Raw genomic sequence first — 22113 nt, forward strand, 5'->3', positions numbered from 1 at the left:
GGGTATACATTTAAGTTGGGCCCCTGTTATGGTGTCTTTAAAAAGTTTCCATGCAGCTTTCAGGGACTTTGCTCTAGTCACTGTGCCTTTTAATTTCTGTTTAACTAACCTCCTCATTTTTGGTGTAATTCCCCTTTTTGAAATTAAATGCCAGAGTGCTGGACTGCTGAGGTGTTCTTCCCACCACAGGAATGTTGAATGTTATTATATTATGGTCACTATTCCCAAGCGGTCCGGTAACGGTTATATCCTGGACCTGATCCTGCACTCCACTCAGGACTAAATCGAGAATTGCCTCTCCCCTTGTGGGTTCCTGCACCAGCTGCTCCAAGAAGCAGTCATTTAAGCCATTGAGAAATTTTATCTCCGCTTCTCTTCCTGAGGTGACATGTATCCAGTCAATATGGGGGTAATTAAAGTCCCCCATTATTATAGAGTTCTTTATTTTGGTAGCCTCTCTAATCTCCCTCAGCATTTCAATGTCAGTATCGCTGTCCTGGTCAGGTGGTCGGTAATATATCCCTATTGCTAATTTATTATTATTTATCATATTATTATTCATCCCTTTTCCTAGTGGTTCCTAACATACCATTAGCATTTTTAACTGCAGCTGCGTGTTGAACAGATGTTTTTAGAGGACTATCCACAATGACTCTGAGATTTTTCTTGAGTGCTACAGCTAATTTAGACCCCATCAATTTGCATGTACAACAAGGATTATGTTTTCCAATGTGCCGTACCCAGGTACAGTAATGGAGTTCACAATAAGGAAGGCAAATAATGTCCAGTATAGCCGGAGAACTTTCATTCTTCATTCTTTTTTAATTAGCCTCAGGAAACTTTTGATCACTTTGGATATCTGATTGGGCTATTAGCACCATATACCTGTGCTTCAATTACCTCATCGCGTCAGTGGGTGGTTGACTGTATCAACTGTATTCTCAATATACAAGGTGAGGAGACCATGAGCAGGTGTAAGTAACTCTTCACTTTCTTTCATTGTTGTAATGACCCTTTTTTCCATCTGTAATTCTTTCTGTCTTGTTAGCGACACTTATATAACAGAATGATTGGGGCCTTGTAAGTACATTGCTGGAAGAGAACTGCACAAATAATAAATAATCTGCAAATATTAGAGGGTGGGCAAAATATAGCACACAGGCCAGATCTGCCCTTCTCCCCAGAATTTCTGTCTGGAGCGCTCAGCTGATTAGCAAGCATGCCAGCAGCATGTGTTCAGCTGCCCCTCTCCGACCTTGCTCCATCCTATCTGCTGCTAGTGGTGTGTGGAGGGGAGGTGAGCAGGGAGGCGTGCAGAAGTCAGGGTGACCCCTTTGCCCCTGTCATCATCTCTGCAGAGCAGAGTTTGGGGAGAGGGACACATACAATAGTGCTGCTCCAGTCTGAAGTATGGTGAGTAACGGAGTGCCTATCTAAAGAGGCAGTGCACTGTTTCTAAGATTTCTCTGGCAGCCAGCATGTCCCTCTCTCTCTCTCTCTCTCTCTCTCTCTCTCTCTCTCACACACACACACACACACACACACACACACACATTGTCTCACACACACTCTCTCCCCTGCCATATGCCCATATGTCCCCCCCTCTGCAGAGTGGGGTGGGGAGAGGGAGATGACAGAGCAGGACAGCTTTCCCTTAAAGATTATCTATGGATCAGAGGTTCAGTTTTATTAAATGTTGCCATACTTTTTCTCCTTTTCTCTATCCTAGGTCAGTGCAGAAACCTGGGGTCAGCAGAGGAGGAGCTGAGATGTCTCCGTGAGGCACTAACAACTCCAGACCCTGAGGCTCTGTTTCAAGCATCTTGCAAAATGGCTAAGGTAACAGACACTAGGGGTGTGTCTAGACTACAGGGTTTTGTCGACAAAAGTGGACTTTTGTCGACAAAACTATACCTGCGTCCACACTGCCGCTGAGTTCTGTCAACATAACGTCGACAGAACTCAGCAGTTTTCTTGACGCTGGTAAACCTCATTTTACGAGGCATAACACCTTCTGTCGACAGAGTTCTGTCGACAGATGGTGTTATTGCCTGTAGGGTTGCGTCTAGACTACACTGCCATGTCGACAAAGCAGCTTGCTTTGTCGACAGAACTCAATGTAGTCTAGACGCTCTTTGTCGACAGAAGCCTGTAGTCTAGACGTACCCTAAGTGACTGTTCTAGTGGCTGTGCACCATTCATTTTCCCTTGTCCAGAGGACTGGAAAAGGGCAAATATAGTGCCCATCTATAAAAAGGGAAATAAGAACAACCCAGGAAACTACAGACCAGTTAGTTTAACTTCTGTGCCTGGGAAGATAATGGAGCAAGTAATTAAGGAAATCGTCTGTAAACACTTGGAAAGTGGCAAGGTGCTAGGGAACAGCCAGCCTGGATTTGTAAAGAACAAATCATGTCAAACCAATCTGATAGTTTTCTTTGATAGGATAACGAGTCTTGTGGATAAGGGAGAAGTGGTGGATATAGTATACCTAGACTTTAGTAAGGCATTTGATACAGTCTCGCATGATATTCTTATCAATAAACTAGGTATTTACAACTTAGATGGGGCTACTATAAGGTGGGTGCATAACTGGCTGGATAACCATACTCAGAGAGTAGTTATTAATGGGTCACAATCCTGCTGGAAAGGCAAACAAGTGGGGTTCCACAGGGGTCTGTTTTGGGACCGGCTTTGTTCAATATCTTCATCAACAATTTAGATATTGGTATAGAAAGTACGCTTATTAAGTTTGCAGATGATACCAAGCTGGGAGGGGTTGCGACTAATCTGCAGGATAGGGTCATAATTCAAAATGACTTGGAGAAATGGTCTGAGGTAAATATGATGAAGTTTAAGACAAATGCCAAGTTCTCCACTTAGGAAGGAACAATCAGATTCATACATACAGAATGGGAAGCGACTGTCTGGGAAGGAGTACGGCAGAAAGGGATCTAGGGGTTATAGTGGACCACAAGTTGAATATGAGTCAGCAGTGTGATGCCGTTGCAAAGAAAGCAAACATGATTCTGGGATGCATTAACAGGGGTGTTGTGAGCAAGACATGAGAAGTCATTCTTCTGCTCTACTCTGCGCTGGTTAGGCCTCAATTGGAGTATTGTGTTCAGTTCTGAGCACCGCATTTCAAGAAAGATGTGGAGAAATTGGAGAGGGTCCAGAGAAGAGCAACGAGAATGATGAAAGGTCTAGAGAACATGACCTATGAGGGAAGGCTGAAGGAATTAGGTTTGTTTAGTTTAGAAAAGAGAAGATCGAGGGGGAACATGATAGCAGTTTTCAGATATCTAAAAGGGTGCCATAAGGAGGAGGGAGAAAACTTGTTCATCTTGGCCTATGGGGATAGAACAAGAAGCAATGGGCTTAAACTGCAGCAAGAGAGGTTTAGGTTAGACATTAGGAAAAAGTTCCTAACTGTCAGGGTAGCCAAACACTGGAATAAATTGCCCAGGGAGGTTGTGGAATCTCCGTCTCTGGAGATATTTAAGAGTAGGTTAAATAAATGTCTATCAGGGATGGTCTAGACAGTATTTGGTCCTGCCATGAGGGCAGGGGATTGGACTCGATGACCTCTCAAGGTCCCTTCCAGTCCTAGTATTCTATGTTTCCATGATTGTTTTATGCTTTCGTGATGTCTTTCCACACTTGGAGCGAGCTATGGGAGTGAGGCATTCATGTGTAATCAGTAACATGCTTTTCATAGGTATATGCTATGAATGCCATGTAAAAAACAGATTCCAGACAGTTGCATGAACATGCCCATGCATGTGCGTGCGCACATCCATCCATCCATCCAGGGGGGAAATATGTGAGCGGGACATCAAGCTGAGAAACCAGTCTTGGCACCTTGTGTGTTTACCTGAACCTATATTTGTGTGCATGCATCTCATTGCATACTTTTATATTTTGTGAAAAGATGTCATGTACATCATAGAATATAAACTGGAAATTTACATCCTGTTTGTCCCATACAATGTTGTGCTAACTGTACAACCTAAGATCTAACCTGATATTATTAGTGTAGAATAGAGATGTGGTAGCTAGAAAGATTACAGAGAAAATTTTAATTGCAACTGCCTTGCCAGATATGAGCCCAATTAGCAATTTGCTGATGAATACATATTTTCCTATACAGCTCTTAGGCCTCCTTTCTTAAAAGTACTGGAGCCGACTATCATTGCAATCTTTCCTGGTTTTGATCTGTCCACAGGTGGTTAGTAAGTACTTTCCCTCTGACCAAGCCACAGATTTTATTGAGGCCATACTGGATGGTATGCTGTCTGCTAGTCCCTCCTGTGCCACAGCAGCCGGTCTGTGGATGAAGATCATCCTGAAGGAGTGTGGAGGTGCCATGCTGGATGAGGTAAAATAGAAGCTGGAGAGGTTTTTCTGGCTAACCTGCAGGCTTTCAGGTCTTTGCCATCATTTGCAGTGAACACAAGTCTTGCTGTTTCTCCCCCTGGGATTGGAAGTTAATTCCATCTGTGTTCCTATCCTGAGTCAGGCAATGGGGGAATCAACAGCAGAAGACAGAGATAATCTAACGGTACATCTGCACTAGCTCGTTAGTTCGAGCTAGGTAGGGTAATGAGGGCAAGCGGAGTTGCAAATGAAGCCCGAGATTTAAATATCCCGGGCTTCATTTGCATGTTCCCTGGCACCACCATTTTTAAATCCCCCTTAGTCCGAACTCTGTGCCCGCGGCTACATGCGGCATGGACTAGGTAGTTCAAATTAAAGATCCTAATTCGAACTACCGTTACTCCTCATGGAATTAGGATCTTTAATTAGAACTACCTACTCCGTGCCGCATGTAGCCGCGGGCACGGTGTTCGGATTAAGGGGGATTTTAAAATGGCAGCACCCAGGAACATGCAAATGAAGCCCAGGATATTTAAATCCTGGGCTTCATTTGCAACTCTGCTTGCCCTCATTACCCTACCTAGCTCGAACTAACGAGCTAGTGTAACCGTACCCCAAGTGAAAAGGAAGATGCTTGATTATTTGTCTATCTTGTTGTCACAGTTTCCAGCCATGAAAGGCCTGGAAAAATTAGACTCCGAGTAAAATGCAAAAAGAGAATATCCGGCCCCAAGAGACAAGCTAAGTGAACTACATCTTAGGGCCTCAGATAATGAGGGGTCTCTAAAAATACCCCCAAATTGCTAGTTTTTACTTGCCTCTTTGCCTATAGATAGATAGATAGATAGATAGATAGATAGATAGATAGATAGATAGATAGATAGATAGATAACTTTATTATTTCTATTTTCATTTTCCTTTCTGTTAGAATAATACATGTTTTTTTTGGAAATGCAATGAGGCCTCTTTAACTTGACATAGCTTCGGGCCTCAGCATGTCTTAACCCGGTGTTGCAGCCAGGTATGGGCAGAGATATGTATAATTTTTGTGGGTTAAATCTATGCAGCCATGTCTAAATACTTGTTTTTTGAAGGGAGGATTTTCTACAAGAACAGCAAATTGCTAAACGACTAAATAAACGTTTTGGTTCTGCAGAATGAATGGAGAGAATGGAAAAGGGACATTTTTTCTGGTTTTATTCTGTCCAGGTGTCAGATATCCTGAGTAGAATATATATTTATATGCCTACCATCAAGCAGGGTAGCTTGAGGCAGTTCCTGGTGGAGTCAGTGTCCATTCTTGCTCACCATCACCTAGAGGCAGTGATCTTCAGCCTCCTCATCAAACATCTGCCGATGGACAGGTATATACTGCTCCTTACAGTGTTCATTTTGGTAACCATGGATCCCACGGCTTCACTGGAAGATGTAAGGCTTCATTTAAGCCACAGACAGTTTGAGATCATTCCTAAAGGTTAATAGCTTGGGTCTTTCTGCAGAAAGGTCCAAGACCATGTCAAGGTGGGTGCAGGGAGAAATTAAGTGTCATTCTGTTTCCATTAATTAATAGTTGCTTTGGCATCCTAAAGACTTCCCTTTACTGGCATCACTGGAGTGGATTTTTGCCTCTCCAGACCCCTGAACTAACATCACCCTGGAAATTGCCAGTGACTGTTCGTTTTCTGGTAGCATGAAAGCTTCAAATCCAAATTCCTGGCTGATTAGCCAGGATAGGGTACCAGGCTTTTGGTATCAGCAAGGGTATGGCTGCTGGAATGGAGTTGTCATTCTTGGTACTTAAAGACAGGGCGGTAAGCATATCTATCATTTCATTCAAACATCCCTAGCTGAATTATCAGTCATCAGTGCTGGAATCTAAGAACATAAGAACGGCTGTAGTGGGTCAGACCAAATGTCCATCTAGCCCAGGATCCTGTCTTCAGACAGTGGCCAATGCCAGGTGCCCCATAGGGAGTGAACAGAACATGCCCATTCTGGCAAATAGAGGCCAGGGAATGCCATTTGTGAAGAGGTCATGGGCTAGCCACAAATATTTGTTCTCGTAGTTGTACATCCAGTTAGTAGGAAGATCATTTTTCTTTCTTCAACTTGTCTCCCAGGCCCCAGATCTTTGGGCATCATATGCTCATGATTCCATATCTACTGAGAAGTAGGAAAACAGGAACTGTGATTAGAGCTCTGTGTCCTTTCCTTCTGAAGTCTAGCATTAATGGTTATGGTGCAGTAAGACTAGGGTTGTGTCTATACAGCACCCTAAACTTGAAATAAGATGCACAATTTGCACTCCGCAAATTGCGTATCATATTTTGCATAGCCTATTTTGTAATGTGGCGCTTCTACACAGCACCAAATGTCGAAATAATGCGCTATTTCAAGCCATCCCTTATCCCTCATGCAACAAAGTTTCTTGGGATGGCAAAATAGTGTGCCCATTATTTTGAAAAATATTTCAAAATAACGGGCTGCTTGTGTAAATGTGGGGTAGCTATTTCGGGATACTTAACTTAGTTCTGTAACTAGAAACTCAATATGTAAAACATGAGGACCATATAAGGAGGACAGCACTCTGAACTTGCTCATCATAGGCAGGGCTTGACAAATAATACAATCTACTCGCCCATGGCGTGTAGATTGTAACCTGGAAGAGCCGGGTTCGGGCGACCTGTGCATGCGCAGAACGATCTGTGCATGCACTGTTCGCCGGACAGCGCGGTTGGTGAGCCCTGATCATAGTCAAGGAGAAAATGTGTTCTTTACTTGAATATGATGCATATAGTCAGAGCCACAAAAGTCTCCAGGGGGTCACATATAACTTATGTTAAATTGCAGTGACACCACTGAGCTGTGGAGATCTCTGGGGACAGATCCCTTGCTCGCCCCTCAAGTCCTAAAGGTCCTAATAGAAAAAATAAAGACTCCAACAAGCCAAGAAGGAAGGATGACCTCAGAGACAAAAACTGACCTGCATTTAGCAGCTGCTGTACCTCTCACAGTAAGTTAGACGACAGACATGTATTTCTCTGCCTTGTGACAAACATGCTGATGGAAAGCTAGATGAGTGGTATAATATTGTCATATGGGCACTTCTTTTCTGAAGTACTGTTTCCTGGATTCCAGCTGTGCTTTCTGTGGAACAACAGATGGCAGATTTAGAGTATGTGGCTGATTCACTTAATACTATCTGGCAATTAGAAAGTCTTTGAATCAGATTTCTTACAGTGCTTTGCAGATGTTTTGTACAACTCACAACATGCTTTGATAGGTCGTACACATTTTTACAGCTATGGGACGCTAAGGCACACATGGAGTGAATTGCTCTCGGTCATTCATCAAGTTAGTGACAGGAGTGAGAATTTAGTCCAGCAGGTATCAGAAGGGGAGAGAGTGTGATAGTGTTAGGAAGAGACCTCTTCTTTTACCATGCTCTCCTTTCAGGCAACATGTGCCATCTTTGAAGTGGTGTCAGCATTGCAGCTGAGCAAAACTGTGCAGGAGCTGTTCCCGGAGTTGTTCACTGTTCTCCTGCAGCAGATCAGCCAAACCCTAAGACAAAAGATGCCTTTGCCCAGGATGAGCAGCCGAAGGAGGTTATTCAGAAAAGGACAACAACTATGTGAGGGCAACCCTTGCAGGTAATTAGAAGAAAGGGAGCAAAACAAAGAGAATCCCAGTCCATTTGTGTGACACTCCCCAGGAGTTCTCAGGGTTATGAGGCACCTTACCATCACCTGCTTTTAATATGAGAAAGTCTTGTTTGTGCTTGCTATAGGTCAGTTCCCTGAAACCACCAACCTCTGGCAATACAAACACTACTATCTAGGCCTCCTCAGGCCTCAGTCTCTTTGTCCTCTCTTTCTGACTACAGCTTAGAGAATCTCTATCAACGGATTCTCCTCTAAGAGAAGTCTCCCTGCGATGTACGTGCATCTCCGCACCAATCAGCGTTCCCCCATCTCTTAGTTTAAAAACTGCTCTACGGCCTTTTAATGTTTAGTGCCAGTAGTCTGGTTCCACCCTGGTTTAGGTGGAGCCCATCCTTCCTGTATAGGCTCCCCCTCTCCCAAAAGTGTCCCCAGTTCCTGATAAATCCAAACCCCTCTTCTCATCCACGCATTGAGACTCTGAAGCTTTGCCTGCCTACCTGGTCCTGCGCGTGGAACTGGAAGCATTTCCAAGAATGCCACCATAGAGGTCCTGGATTTCAGTCTCTTTCCTAGCAACCTAAATTTGGCCTCCAAGACATCTCTCCTACCCTTCCCTATGTCATTGATACCTACATGTACCACGACCACCGGCTCCTCCCCAGCACTAGACATAAGTCTATCTAGATACCTCGAGAGATCCGCAACCTTTGCACCAGGCAGTCAAGTGACCATACAGTTCTCCTGGTCATCACAAACCCAACTATCTATGTTTCTAACGATCGAATCACCCACTACTAACACCTGCCTCTTCCTAACATCTGGCATTCCCTCCCCCTCAGAGGTATCGTTGGTGCGAGAGGATACCGCAACATCCTCGGGAAGGAGGGTCCCAACTACGGGATGGTTTCCCTCTGCTCCCATTGAATTCTCTGTTCCCTTGAGACTTTCATCCTCCTTAAGAGCACTGGGACTCTCAGACTGGAGGTGGGACAGTACTACAGTGTCCTGGAAAGTCTCATCAACATAGCTCTCTACCTCTGTTAGCTCCTCCAGTTCAGCCACCCTGGCCTCCAAAGCCCGAACTCGGTCTCTGAGGGCCAGGAGCTCCTTGCAACAGGTGCACACATACGCCACTCGCCCACAGGGCAGGTAATCATACATGTTACACTCGACGTAATAAACAGGATAGCCCCCACTCTGCTGCTGGGCTTCTGTCTCCATTTTTTTATGAATAAATTTAAGTAAAAACTGGGCTTATTAAATCTCTGGAATATAGATTATTATAAAAGTTAGGTTTAAAGAAGATCAGAAGTCACTAGTGCCCTCTAAACTCCCACTCCAAAGTCCCTCTCCAAGCTCCCTGTTCGCGGACTCACAGGCTTATATAGCTCTGGTAGCCCCTCCCCCCACTGAGGCTCAGCCAATTAACATAGGCTTCTAGATTTCAAACCTTTTAGAAGCTCCTTCAAACAAACAAACAAACAAACAAACAAACAAACAAACAAACAAACTAAACCAAACAGAGAAACACAAGCTCAGCACACACTGCCCTGCTTACACTTATACTTTAGAACTCAGCTCTGGAAAACATACAACACTTAGATGTATTTATAGGGAAAACAAGAACTGGTATATTATCAAAGAACAGAGATGTCAGTGATAATGAGTTAGAATACAGGCAAAAAATGGTTAGAGCCCTGCGCGAATACAAACATCTACCCCTGGACACGGAGATCTGCAGATAGACATTGGGTTCTGCACATCCACAGGGCTCTGCTCCCAAGAGCCATTGTGACCAACAGAGAGGCGCATGGCCCTGTCATGCCTGGGAACCAGTGTCCTGCACCAGCAGCTCCTCCCATCCGCACTGCTGTGTGGTGTCAGTTGAAGGGCACACATTGCTCTGTGTCTCGCAGGTCCACCTGCTGCTCTTTTAAGGGTAGCCAAAACTACATCAGGGTTATTTTCAGGCCCCACTTTGCAGAACGCTACCTTCTGTGGCTGGTTTCCATTTCCTGTCATAAAACTCTCCAAACTTCGGAGGAGTCGTTGCCCGTGTTGAGACTTTCTTGTCTGTACATACCGATGTGTAGACTATGTGCAGTGTTTTAATCCGCCTGTCCATGCATAGCACCGTTACATTATATCTCAGCTTTCTAGTCCCTCCTCCAGATGGAGGGAAAGTGTTTCCATTCAGAGAACTCCCTTTGAAAGGCTCTCCTAGCATTTGTCTCTTTTGCTCTCTGTTTCCCTCAAACACTCCTCTGTGTGTCCCTTTAGGCAGATTCCTTATTAATGGGATAATAGGTTTGTTGATTCTATAGCCCCACTCTAGCCAGGCAATCAGGTACATTTCTATCCAATTAGGCTTTCTCTGGGGAAGCTAATTAGTACTAGTAGTTACCAGAGTGCTGACCCCAAGGACAAGCTCTCAGCACCCTGTCACATCTCGCTGGAGATAGGGCCCCAAAATATCCATTAGTGATCACTAATCTCTCTGTGTCCCAGCTTTTGGGGTCTGATTGTGAATTTTTTCCATATTACTGTACTGTGCTAGTGCCCATACGCCTTGCAGATAGGAGAAAGTGACTGCAAAATGTTGTCCATAGCAACACTAGTAATATGAGATGTATGAGACTGAAATACCTCCTGGAATTAAGTCCTTCCAAAAACAGTGGTCCCCAGGATACTGTCAATGGATGAACTGTCAATGAACAACAGACCTGACAAGTAACTGGGGTTTCCTGACTGCTTAGGCTGTGCCTTTCTATTGGTTACTACAGTTCTGTGCCTCTTTTCCCCCAGGCTTTCTATTGAAGCATTAGAGGCTGTGCTTTTCAAGGCTGTGAATGAGAAGCTGATAAGAACACTCTGGAAGCAGAGAACTTGGATGCTTCTTGAAAATCCGCAGACTCACCACGAGGGGGTGTGTTTGCTGGTGAGGTAAGAGATCTAGGAGACAGCATTTCATCCTCAGGGATCGGCAACAAATAGAGTGACTGACAGGGAACTTTCAGGTATAGCTTTGTGTGGGGTGTCCTGGGTGAGAAACACAGAGCTTCCATGCGTAGGTTTTAGAGTTGTATGGTCATAGCAGCTAAGCTTTTGAAGTGCACAGTCTGCCCCATAAGTGGTTCCTTTTGTCTTCCAGTGTTCTGCAAAGATCTGGACTAATAACAGTGGAGATCATACAGAGCCTCCTCCCCTGGGTAAATTCCCCATCAGAAAATCAGCGAGGCACCAGCACAGCTTTCTTTGCTCAGGTATGAGCAGTTCCACCATTAGGCTGTTATCTGTTGTTTACCTTTCTCTGAGGAGTTGTACAGTTCACTTCATAGGAATTCATTTTAGATAGTAGAATGTGTCCTTTGTAAGGAAATCTCACAAGGAACTTCATTACACCTTTCTTAATCATTTTCTCTTTGTTATTTTTGGGGTCTATACTAGCCTGGCCTAGCTGCCTATTCTAGTTGCTGGTTAAGAGAGAGTGAGAAAGATATAGATAGGCTACGTCTACATTGGCAAGATTTTGCGCAAATAAGGTATGTCTAACCTACAGCACTAATTCAATTTAACTTAATTCGAATTAGTTAATTCGAAATAAGCTAATTCAAATGAGTGCATCTAGACCTAAAAACTAATTCGAATTAGCATTTTGCTAATTCGAAATAGCATGTCCACATTGAGTGGACCCTGAACCGAAGTTAAGGCTGGCCAGAACCAGTGCCGTCAGGGCATCAGGTTAGGACTTAAGGTGTGGAGCTGCTTCCTCAGGCTAGCCGAGGGCTGTGCTTAAAAGGACCCGACCCCCACCCCGGACAGACAGTTCTCAGGATTCCCCGCTTGCTTGTCTAACTCGATGGGGACAGCAAAGCAGTCCTGTCTTGGAGTGCCCTGAATGCCCTCGGCACATTACAGCACTCGACCATCAGCCCGGCTGCACTTGCCGCAGGCTGCCATCTGGGGGAGGTCAATCAGGGGGCTGTCAGGATCCAGGAGGCCCTACAGGAAAGCTTCCACCCCGAGGAGCCCGCAGAGCCACCCCAGTCCTCCCCATCGGGGGCTCGTGCCCCATTCCTCCCTCACCTCCTTCCACTTACCCTTCCCGAGCCCCCTCTTCCTGATGTAAAAAATAAAGGACACGTGTTCAAAAATAGAAACTCTCTTTATTTAACAAAACTGGGGGCGGGGGGGGGGGTGAGTTAACCTCTGGGGGACTGGGAAAAGGAGGTGGGAGAGGGGAAGAAAGAGGGTGGGAGAGGGGAGGTGGAAACCTGGGAGGAGGGAGCTGGAAGGGGGAAGCCAGGGGAAGAAGGAGGAGGGGAAGTATAAAACTATGGTACGCCATATCTTCAGAACTGTGTACAGATGTGGTCTTCTCACCTCAAAAAAGATATGGCCTTGGAAAGGGTTCAGAAAAGGGCAAGTACAATGATTAGGGGTTTGGAACAGGTCCCATATGAAGAGAGGCTAAAGAGACTGGGACTTTTCAGCTTAGAAAAGAGGAGACTGAGGGGGGATATGATAGAGGTCTATAAAATCATGAGTGGTGTGGAGAGGGTGCATAAAGAAAAGTTCTTCATTAGTTCCCATAATATAAGGACTAGAGGACACCAAATGAAATGAATGGACATCAGGTTTAAAACTAATAAAAGAAAGTTCTTCTTCACACAAAGTTCTTCTTATAGTCAACCTGTGGAACTCCTTGCCACAGGAGGCTGTGAAGCCTAGAACTATAACAGAGTTTAAAGAGAAGTTAGATAAATTCATGGAGGTTGGGTCCGTGGAGTGCTATTAGCCAGGGGGTAGGAATGGTGTCCCTGGCCTCTGTTTGTGGAAGGCTGAAGATGGATGGCACGAGACAAATCGCTTGGTCATTGTCTTCGGTCCATCCCCTCTGGGGTACCTGATGTTGGCCGCTGTCGGCAGACAGGCTACTGGACTAGATGGACCTTTGGTCTGACTCAGTACGGCCATTCTTATGTTCTTATGTTCTAAGCGCAGGGCTCAGGGTCGGGGGTCTCACTGGAACAACTTGATTTTCATGCAAACCTGCTCCTGGATTTGGATGTGGCCTTTGGTGGCCAGGCTGGCAGCTATCCTGCCCTAGACGGCTGCATTCCTGTGCCTAGTGTGGAGGTCGTGGACGCTGGAGGCCTCCCCCCCAAACCTCGATAATGTCCACGATCTCTGCACTAGACCACGCGGGCGCCTGCCTCTTGTGGCCCTGGGCAGGCTCCTAGGAGCCGCCAACCTGGTCCTGGGAAGAGGCGGAGGGCTGGGTGGCAGCGGGTGGCTGGCTCATGCCATGCCAGGTGCAGGGTCTGCTGGCTGGGTGCTGGCAGGCTTGCAACTGGCACAGGCACTGTAGCCAAACCGTGCCCCTTTAAGGGCTCTGGGGCTGGGAGAGGGGCAGAAAAGTTTCCCTGGTTTGGCCCAGAGTGGCCATCAGGGCAACCTGATTAGGGTTAGCCTCCAACTAGTTCGAATTAAGTGGCTACACAGCCCTTAATTTGAACTACTTAATTCGAACGAGGCGTTACTCCTCGTAGAATGAGGTTTACCTAGTTCGAATTAAGCGCTCCGCTAGTTCGATTGAAATTCGAACTAGCAGTTTGTATGTATAGCCGCTATTAAAGTTAATTCGAACTAACGGCTGTTAGTTCGAATTAACTTTGTAGTGTAGACATACCCATACTTTTAACGTGAGAGTTTTTGCGTTAGAATATTTGCGCAACAGAGCGTCTACACTGGCATGTGCTGTTGCGCTAAGAGGCGCTTTTGTGCAAAATCATCCGTGCCAGTGTAGACGCTCTCTTGCGCAAGAAAGCTCCGATGGCCATTTTAGCCATTGGGCTTTCTTGCACAAGAAATTAATGTGGCCTGTCTACACTGGCCTCTTGCGCAAGAACAGTTGCACAGGAGGGCTTTTTCCTGAGCGGGAGCATCATAGTTTTTGCGCAAGAAGCACTGATTTTAGACATTAGAATGTCAGTGTTCTTGCGCAAGAACTCCCCGCCAGTGTAGACAGGCAGCTGCTTTTGCGCAAAATCATGCCAATGTAGATGTAGCCATAGAATTTGAGTTACTAGACCTTTTCTGACAATTCCTAGGGCTAATACTAACCAACAGCTCCTGATTTTGGTCTAGCTCAGCAAATCTTCTAAATGAATCTAGTGTCCTAATACTATAAAATAAGCAACATACAAATACATTAACATCTATCTTAGATTCTCATTAATGTAGAATAATAGATTCATAGAACATTCGAACTGGAAGGGATCTTGAGAGGTCTTCGAGTCCAATCCCCAGCCATCACGGCAGGACCAAGCACAGTCTAGATCATCCCTGACAGGTGTTTGTCTAACCTGCTCTTAAATATTTCTAGTGATGCAGATTCCACAACCTCCTGAGGCAATTTATTGCAGGGTTTAACCACCCTGACAGGCAGGACGTTTTTCCTGCTGTCCAACCTAAACCTCCCTTGATGTAATTTAAGCTCATTGCTTCTTATCCTATCCTTAGAGGCCAAGGAGAACAATTTTTCTCCATCTTCCTTAAAACATCCTTTTAGAAACTTGTATTATCTGAGTACTTCAAAATGATAATGTAGTATCTGAGTGCCTCAAAACTCTTTAAAAGTATGTATCCCTACAATACCCCTGTGAGGCAGGGGAACACTATTAGTCCCATTTTGCAAAGAGGAAACTGATGCACAGAAGGCCTAAGTGACTTGCCCAACATCATCTAGGAAGTCTTTGAGGGTGCAGGAAATTGAACTGGAACCTCCTAAGTCCTAGGCTGCTAACTACTGGAGCATCCTCCCTCTCCACAGCCTTGCTATAACGTCTGTGTCATATTTCACATTTACGCTAAGTCGCTATTTTAGAGGCTCATCTGGTGGTTCTAGGAATCTGTTTGTGCCCCAAAATCTTTCTACACCCCACCTAGGAAAGGAGTCACAAACGTGGGTTTTCAAGGTCTGCCTAGAGAGGCCTCATGAAAGCTGCCAATCAGAGCCCAGCTGGCTCAGATATATGGAGCTACAGGGCTTTATTAGGTCAGTTTCTTTCAGGAAGTGGAGGGCCAAGAAAGGATGCTATTCTCTGGCCAAACCAATTCACAGGGGTTTATTTCAGGCAGCATTTTCTGAAGCTGAATTTGCAGCGAGAGAGTCCTTACGAGCCTTAAACATATAATTTGAGGGAGAAACTGAAAGTGGCCCCATAGGAAGAACCCAAGGAAAAAGTAGCAATGAACTGAAATGAAGCAATGACTCGCTGCTATTTCTAGGTTGGAACCAAGAGTAGTGGGCAGGCCCAGGTTCCCCAGTGGCATAAACCCGATGAAGGGGACAGGGCTTATGGAGAGGTTGAACAAAGAACAGAATATAAAGGGTCCAGAGTTGGGGCTGAAGACCCTAGTGAGGGCAACAGGACCTAAAAGGCATTTGTTTGGACTTTGGGACTTGGCCAGAGGGCTGAGCCATGGAAGAAGACTCACTAAGATCGACTGGCAGGATGCACCTGGGCGAGAAAAGGACTGTGGTATCAAATGCAGTCACTGAGAGGCTCTCAAGGGATGAGCAATCACCCATTATAGTGCCTAAAAGGAAAAATCCATGTTTTTAACACAGTACTCATTCATATAGAATAATAAATTACAGTGTATTACGTGTCTCCTCAAATTATATTCGCTATCTTAATGAACATATTAGAGCTAATGGACATGTTGATTTTATTTCAGCTAATGACTGATCCCATACTCAGGGAGAAGAAGTTGCTTAAGTGTGTCTTACACATCTTAGAAGAAAGGTTAGAGGACAACTACTGGATTGTCCGTCGAATGGCTGTAAGAGGCCTGGGAAATGTAGTCTATGGGGCACCTGAGAAGGTAAGATAGAATACTGAATACAATGCAGCATAACTAGAGAAACTAAAGGAAACAATTGCTCAGGATTTACAGAGGCCATGCACAATGCACTAGGCCAACTTCTGCTCTCTCATACCCCTGTAACCTCTTTGCAGTCAATACACAGCAGGTTGGTTCCCTTGGTAAGCTGGGCATAAGGAAACAATATGTACTTAATATGATCATATGTAAATGTATACTCCTAGGAATGAAGAGTGTAGGCCATACTTCCAAGATGAGAGATTCTATTCCAGGAAACAGAGACACTAAAAAACTCAAATCATGATAGATAATCAGCTGAACGTAAGCGCCCAGTACAAAGCTGTGACCAAAAGAGCTGAGGTGATCCTCGGAGGCATAGACAGAGGGATTCTGAATAAGAATAAAGAAGTTATTTTACCTCTGCTTATGGCACTGGTGTGAGAACTGTTAGAATACTATGTCAAGATCATGCCTGCAATTCAAGAAGGATGCTGATAAATTGGAGAAGAGTCACAAGAATTTTCAAAGGGCTAGAAAATGTGCCTTTAGATTCAATGGGGGGGGGGGGGGAGGAATGAAGCTAAACTAATTCAGACTGATAGTAAGGCATACATTTTAATGGTAATTTTAATCATTGGAACCATTTACCAAGGGTTGTGGTGGGTTCTCTATCAGTAGCAACTTTAAAAACAAGATGGGCTGTTTTTCTAAAAGAGGTGCTCTAGTCAAACAGACATTATTTTGGGGAGGTTCTGTGTTGTGAAGGAGGTCACAATGGTCCCTTTTGGCCTTCAAATCTAAGTAATTAGAAATCTAATAGGATTACATAGGTGTAATATGGCACAGAGTTTGGCTTATTGTAGCTAGTACCTGATGTAAAATATAGCTATAGGTCACTAGGGGGCAGATGAAATTCCCACTGCTTCATAATTGCTAAAAAAACATATTAGAAATGTGGTTAGTGGAAAGTGTTTTTTAATGTCATATGTCTGAACAGGTGAAAAAGTACAAGAAGTTTCTTCTGGAGACACTGATCAGGACTTTAGAAGAGACTTTCAGTTTTGAAATCATTATCGAATGCATGAAGGCACTGGCCAAAGTCCTGAAGGAGCTGAAAGGGAAGGACATAGGTTCTTCCTTCAGAGACCTCACCATACAGATCCGGAAGTACTTCGATAATGTACGTGAACAGAAGCCTTCAACCCCAGTTCAGCTGACATTGATGAGGCTCCATTTACAATGCATGATGTGTCCTCACTGGGCATTGTTCATGTCAGAATGAAGTGATTTTAGGCCTTAGGGAAGAGATGTGTTTTATGGCGGAGCAGAGAATTAAGAAAATGAGGATGCCATCCCTGCTCCTTCAGTCTCACCCTTCTGTTCATCTTTATTTCCAATGAGAATGGCAAAGGAAGTATGAATACTAGATTAGGTAGCTGCATAACAAGGAAAATGGGCATACAGGGTGTAATGGACTGTTTTGGGCCTGCTCCATACGATTTTTATGTCACCTGGTTGAAATTATTCCATTTTGCAGAGAAGTTTGAGATTTCAAATTTTGGTTTTGTTCCTATTTGGGGGACACACCCCCCAGCCCAAATTTCAAATCTCTTTGTGAAACAGTAATACTATTCTCAACCCAGCTCTACTGGGAGCCTTGCCTGAGGGCAGTCTACTGGCAGACTATGCTGGAGACAGGGAACCTGGAAGCACTGGGAATTAGAGGTGCCAGGGTACACATTTCCTGGCTCCTTGTCAGCCTGCCAAACAGGCTGTTCTGAAGGTGAGGGCCAGGAAGCCCAAGATCTCAGTTAGCCTGCTAGATGGGTCACCAAGAAGCTGACCAAGTACCCCTACTTGGCTTCTGGAAGAATTTTGTCAAAATTGAACTGTCTTCAAAGTATTTTGAAGAATCAACACATTTGGCCCAAACTTGATTAATTCCAGTTCTTCTAAACTTCTGTAGTTGAAATCACTCTACTCTAATGTAGAAGAGACAGCTGTGCTAGATACATGATGTGGTTATCTCTTCGTTACCAACCTGTGTGGCTTTCTTGGCTATAGAAGGACAACACTCTTCGTGCATTGGCCTTTGTCCTGTTTGGTATCCTGGCCGGCTCTGCAAAGAGAAAATGGAAGGACTATTTTGCCAAGCAGGTTAGACAGAGCTGGGTCACGCTTCTGCTGCACCTGCAAGATCCAAGCCCTGAAGTTTCAATGGTAAGAATGACAGTGACTTAAATACTAAGCAAAAAGAATCTTCCTCCTGTTGCCAGGGGAGCTCTGCTATTCCTTCCTGCAGTGGAGACCTAAATTCTTCCCTCAGTTCATTGCCCTCCTTTTGAGTCAATCCCAGACAGGCTGGTCCTTAGCAGCCAGGGTTGTCTCACTGGAGTTCAGGATAGGTCATGGGTCTGATCCCAAGAGTTCATTCCTGCCTATCTCTGCACCCCACGTTCCTGCCTCCCCACAACAGAGGAAAGATCACAGCTATGCCTAGTGAAGCAGCTTTCATAGCTACATCTGTTCTGAAAAAACATTGCTGCTATCTCCAGTTTTCAGTATTATAAAATCATAGAACCATAGGTTTGGAGGAGACCTCAGGAGGTCACTGAGTCCAACCTCCTGCCCAAAACAGGACCAGCCACAACTAAACAATCCCAGCCAGGGCTTTGTCAAGCTAGGACTTGAAAACTCTAGATTTAGAGGTTCCGTTGCCTCCCTAGGTAACCCATTCCAGTGCTTCACCACCTTCCTAGTAAAATAGTTTTTCCGAATATCCAACCTAGACCTCCCCCACTGTAACTTGAGACCATTGCTCCTCATTCAGTCATCTAGTACCACTGAGAACAGCCTCTCTCCATCCTCTTTGAAATCCCCCTTCAGGTAGTTAAAGCCTTCTATCAAAGCTCCCCTCACTCTTCTCTTCTGAAGACTAAATAATCCCAAATCCCTCAGCCTCTCCTTGTAAATCATGTGTTCCAGCCTCCTAATCATTTTTGTTGCCCTCCGTTGGACTTTCTCCAATGTATCAACATTTTTTAAGTAATGGGGTGCCCAGAATTGGATGCAATACTCCAGAAGTAGAATCCCTTTCCCCCTATTAAAGTCATGCTGGCATATTTTCTGTCTATTACTTCAGGGGAATCCCTTTTATTCTTGGGGTAGATGAGCAGTCAAGGACATGAGTTCCATTTGAATGAGCACAATACGTGTTATGGAACAATTCACTGGTGCAACCCTCTTTTTCAGGAGTGCAGAGCTACATTTCATCTCTGTGCCCCATTTTTGGGACTGAAGAGGCTCCAAACTATACTTAATGAGCATCTTAGTTGGAGAACCGAGCTGAACCCTGAGGAGCTCCAGATGGATATCTGCAGACACCTTGTGAGTGACCTATAGAATTATATGAGATTATTGACAGCATAGGCTTGTGATGTAGAAGCAGGGGGAATGTGTGATGGGCAATGTAAGTATCTATGGGTATGTCTACGCTACAAAGTTAGTTTGAACTAACGGACGTTAGTTTGAACTAACTTTCATAGGCGCTACACTAGCGCTCCGTTAGTTTGAATTTAATTCGAACTAGCGGAGCGCTTAGTTCGAACTAGGTAATCCTCATTCCACGAGGATTAAGCCTAGTTCAAACTTACTAGTTCGAATTAAGGGCTGTGTAGCCCCTTAATGCGAACTAGTGGGAGGCTAGCCCTCCCCAGGTTTCCCTGGTGGCCACTCCGGCCAACACCAGGGAAACTCTATGCCCCCCTCCCGGCCCCGGACCCCTTAAAGGGGCACGGGATGGCTACGGTGCCCGTGCCAGGTGCAAGCCTGCCAGCACCCAGCCAGCAGACCCTGCACCTGGTGCGGATCGAGCCACCCACCCGATGCCCCCCAGCCCTCCCCCTCTTCCCGGGACCAGGCTGGCGGGTCCTGGGAGCTTGCCCGGGACCGCAAAAGGCGGGCTCCCTCCTGGGCTAGTGCGGACATCGTGGACCTCGTCCACGATCTCCGCACTAGGCACAGGAAGGTGGCCGGCTAGGGCAGGAGAGCTGCCAGCCTGGCCACCCAGGAGCAGGAGTGCATGAAAATCAAGGTGGTCCACTGAGACCCCACGACCCTGAGCCCTGAGCATACAATGGCCATCCTGGGTCAGACCAAAGGTTCATCTATCCCGTAGCCTGTCTGCCGACAGCGGCCAACCCTAGGGACCCTGGAGGGGATGGACCGAAGACAGTGACCAAGCCATTTGTCTCGTGCCATCCCTCTCCAGCCTTCCACAAACTTTGGGCAGGGACACCTCTCCTACCCCCTGGCTAATACCACTCCATGGACCCAACCTCCATGGCTTGATCTCACTTCCCTTTAAACTCTGTTCTAGTTGTAGCCTTCACAGCCTCCTGCAGCAAGGAGTTCCACAGGTTGACTCTGTGCTTTGTGAAGAACAACTTTCTGTTACTAGTTTGAAGCCTGTTACCCATTCCTTTCCTTTGGTGTCCTCTAGTCCTTCTAGTATGGGAACTAATGAAGAACTTTTCTGTATGCACCCTCTCCACCCAACTCCTGCTTTTAGAGACCTCTATCCTGTCCCCCCTCCGTCTCCTCTTTTCTAAGCTGAACAGTCCCAGTCTCTTTAGCCTCTCTTCATATGAGACCTGTTCCCAACCCCTGATCATTTTAGTTGCCCTCCCCTCTCCCACCCCCTTTTCCCAGTCTCCCCCAGTTTTGTTCAATAAAGACAGATTCCATTTTTGAACACAATTGTCCTTTATTTTGTACATCAAGAAGAGGGGCTAGGGAAGGGTAAGGGGAAGGAGTTGAGGGAGGAATGGGGTACGCGCCCCCGATGGGGAGGACTGGGCTGGCTCTGCGGGCTTTTGGGGTGGAAGCTCTCCTGCAGCCCCCCAATTGCCCCATCTCCCCAGATGGCAGGCTGCGGCAAGTGCAGCCGGTCTGATGGCCAAGTGCTGTGATGTGCCCAGTGTGGGTACTCCGGGCACTCCAAGCCAAGACTGCTTTGCAAGCGGGGCACCCCTGAGAACTGTCTGTCCGGGGTGGGGGTTGGGACCCTTTAAGCACAGCCCTCGGCTAGCCTGAGACAGCATCTCCACGCTCTAAGTCCTCCTCTGATGCCCTGCCGGCACTGCTTCCGGCCATCCTTAAGCCCGGTTCAGGGTCCACTTAATGTGGACATGCTAGTTCGAATTAGTAAAATGCTAATTCGAACTAGTTTTTTAGTCTAGATCCGTTAGTTTGAATTAGCTTAGTTCGAATTAAGTAATTCGAACTAAGTTAGTTCGAATTAACATTGGAGTGTAGACGTACCCTATTAGAGTGGGATACAGGACTGAGGGTGAGAGGAATGTAAATCTGCCATAGATTCCCACTTTCCCCACTTCTACACAGCCTCCTGTCCTTTCTTCTATTTACTTGTTTAAATTAAAAAAAAAGTCTGAGTGAATCCAATAACTGACAGCAGTGGCAAGAGGAACACAGACTGTTTACTTGTGGTTTGTAAAGGCATGTGTTGGCAGTCAAAGGGCATTTCTAGCCAGAGAGAGCTCATGTGTCCCTGATTTTCTCTAGGCCAAAGAGAAGGCTGAGCTACTGGAGAACTTTTACAAAACCACCATCAGATACTTCCGCAGCAGCTGGGAAGAGATCCGGGCAGCTGCAGCCAAGTTAGCTGGTGAGAGAAAGTGTGCCGTGTCCCTTTTGGTATTCCCTTTGAGGTAGACAGAAAAAGTCCCTGTGTGCAGCACTGAGCTACTATTAATCTCTCCGTGCTGTGACTTCTCATGCATAAATGGAGATGTTAATGTTCTCCTACTTCTTCAGTGTGGTGTTAGGAGGAATTTGTAATTTGCAATTGAATGCTTTGAGATGGCGCAGTCATTTAGTAGCAGAGGCTGGCACACTGTCACGTAGGGTATGTTTATTCTCCGATCAACTAGTGTGCTAAAAATAGAGTAGCTGTGGCAGGAGTAGCAGGAGGGGTTAACTATTCCAAGGATGATCCCATCCAAACCCAAAAGTCTGTTCTCAAGGTGGCTAGCTCCTCCGACTGCTTCTGTCATCTTACCTGCACTCTATTTTTAGTAGTCAGAGTTAGTGTGGACTCAAACTATAGACCTAAGCTCAGTGTTGTTCACTGTTCCTGACTGGTGCTTCATCACTG

General features: G+C 45.6%; 1 protein-coding gene across 1 annotated transcript; it reads left to right on the top strand.

Annotated features, from left to right (window-relative positions):
• The first annotated feature begins 15618 nt into the window (after window positions 1-15618).
• On the top strand, window positions 15619-19384 carry LOC142824860 (protein maestro-like). Its single transcript, XM_089776425.1, has 4 exons — window positions 15619-15938; window positions 16936-17118; window positions 18003-18158; window positions 19191-19384. Exons 1-4 carry the CDS (start codon window positions 15750-15752, stop codon window positions 19338-19340), a joined length of 678 nt encoding a protein of 225 aa, XP_089632551.1. The 5' UTR covers window positions 15619-15749; the 3' UTR covers window positions 19341-19384.
• Window positions 19385-22113: the final 2729 nt, after the last annotated feature.

Source organism: Pelodiscus sinensis, chromosome 1, assembly GCF_052426305.1.
Source record: "Pelodiscus sinensis isolate ZL-2025 chromosome 1, ASM5242630v1, whole genome shotgun sequence".
NCBI lineage: Eukaryota > Metazoa > Chordata > Testudines > Trionychidae > Pelodiscus > Pelodiscus sinensis.

Bases quoted from the DNA above. Each gene is read 5' to 3' on its own strand.
- LOC142824860 (XM_089776425.1), top strand. From the start codon at position 15,750: ATGAACATATTAGAGCTAATGGACATGTTGATTTTATTTCAGCTAATG. The intron at 15,939-16,935 runs GTAAGATAGAAT...ATGTCTGAACAG, and splicing joins TCTATGGGGCACCTGAGAAG to GTGAAAAAGTACAAGAAGTT. The intron at 17,119-18,002 runs GTACGTGAACAG...TCTTGGCTATAG, and splicing joins TCCGGAAGTACTTCGATAAT to AAGGACAACACTCTTCGTGC.